The sequence below is a fragment of the Penaeus monodon genome, chromosome 20 (assembly GCF_015228065.2).
Source record: "Penaeus monodon isolate SGIC_2016 chromosome 20, NSTDA_Pmon_1, whole genome shotgun sequence".
NCBI classification, from domain to species: Eukaryota; Metazoa; Arthropoda; class Malacostraca; order Decapoda; family Penaeidae; genus Penaeus; species Penaeus monodon.
The window spans coordinates 19,349,986-19,351,766 of NC_051405.1; the positions used below are offsets into that span (position 1 = coordinate 19,349,986).

Sequence of the window (1,781 nt, forward strand, 5' to 3'; positions counted from 1 at the left end):
AGGGGGCTAAGGCAGGGGGTGATCCTCAGCATTAGGTCCCAGTCTCCTAAGCACCACCCCATGCAGGAACAGGTATGGGATGGGGGATGGGTATCGTTAATACTAGCCAACAGTTTGTGTACTGCCAATAAGTAATTTGAGCAAATTGTGAAATTTGTTATAACTAGTATTTAATACCCTATTGATTCATCCACAGTCAAGCACTGCCCATATCCAGACTAAGTATTTTGACCACAATGTGATTTTGCCAGGTGTCTCAGCTGGTAGTCGACAGGGCTGTGTAGGGATATGCTAATGTAAATAATGCATTTGATTGGATGTTGTATAATTAATAAAACAGTGTTCCCTTGCATGAGCACTGCCTTTCCCTTCTCATGTATATGGCTATAGGGGTTACTGTACTTGCCAAACTGATACTACAACATGGTATCCCCCTCTCCCTCTTTCATAAACACCTGAATTAACCTAATATATATATAGTGTAAATTTATCCAGTGTCCTGTCCCATACATGGAATCTGATTGGCAACTCAAAGCATATTGCCAATTACAGAAGTATTAGTAATTAGAGTGGATATGGGTAGTAGTCAGAATGCTAAATTAAAGTTATTCTGATATGCAGACATGACTGCAAGTACTTTGTACCACTCAGAAGAAATCAGAGCCCCATTCAAGAGTATTTAGTGCATGGCATGAGTAAAAGATCTTTATACAAAGAATATTAATTCCATATTGGGTCTGAAATACTAAAACTTTCTACATCAAATCCTAGCTTCCGGGTTATACAAAAACAAACCAAAAACCTTGTGTATATTATGAAAGTTTATGAAGTACTTAATATATGATCTTACTACATATGTTCTTGCAAACCTAACTTTCCCAAAATTCATAAAGCTCATCTCTTATACTGTTAAACATTAAAACACAATTTATAAAAAATGCATTTTATTTCATATCAACAAAGGTTTCATGTCAATAAAAGTTATAAAATTGTTACCTTTATCAGAAACAGTACTTGTTATTGTGGCTCTGTATTTTCAAGTCAATAAAAAATATAAGCTGCCCTATTACCTTTTGTTTTCTACAAGGCAATTTTAAGTTTAGCAACCTGAATAAATGATTCTACACAGTTCACTTACATCTGCACAATATTAAGTTCTTGTTATAGATAAACACAGGAACACTAGCAACACAAAACCAAAAATTTTATTAACATACATTAAGAAATAAATTAATCTATCTGTTTGTGGTGAAAACTAAGAAAAGGACACTATCAAGAAGTTACTTATAGTAGCACAATGTTTATATAGTTGTACAATCTCAAAGAAGAACATTACAAACACCTAAACATACAACACATGAAGCAAAACTCAGGATAGAACTTTTTCTCTGAATTCAGAGCAAAACCAATTTCACAAAAGATGCTAAAATCATATTTTCCCATTTGTTTGTTTGTGATCAATAAAATGTATTTTAAAACAAAGTCAAATTTTTTGTCCATTTATCTGGCTATGGAATGAAATTAACTCAAGCCCAAAGAGAGAGCTATAAAGTGACTGCAATAGTATTCCAGTAGTTTACAAGAACTCCTCACACCAGTCAGATAGGCACTGGTGGCAATCTCCAGACTGCTTGGCATTGGCACCAGCTGTGTCCTTCAACCAGTCGATGAACAGGTCGCGGTTCTTCTTCAAAACTAGGAACTGACCAAGAACTACGTAGGCCTGAAAAAGTTGATACAGACATGATGATTCAAGAAAGAGGCAGTGACTATATATCACA

At 35.0% G+C, this 1,781-nt stretch overlaps 1 protein-coding gene across 1 annotated transcript in view; it reads right to left on the reverse strand.

The window, feature by feature from the left end:
• Positions 1–927: 927 nt before the first annotated feature.
• The window catches only part of LOC119585687 (barrier-to-autointegration factor-like), a 4,067-nt gene continuing 3,213 nt past the window's right edge, over positions 928–1,781 (reverse strand). Inside the window, exon 3 of the mRNA XM_037934360.1 lies at positions 928–1,723. Within this exon, the coding sequence (XP_037790288.1) occupies positions 1,577–1,723 (147 nt within the window). The 3' untranslated portion in view covers positions 928–1,576. The remainder of the gene's footprint in view (positions 1,724–1,781) is intronic.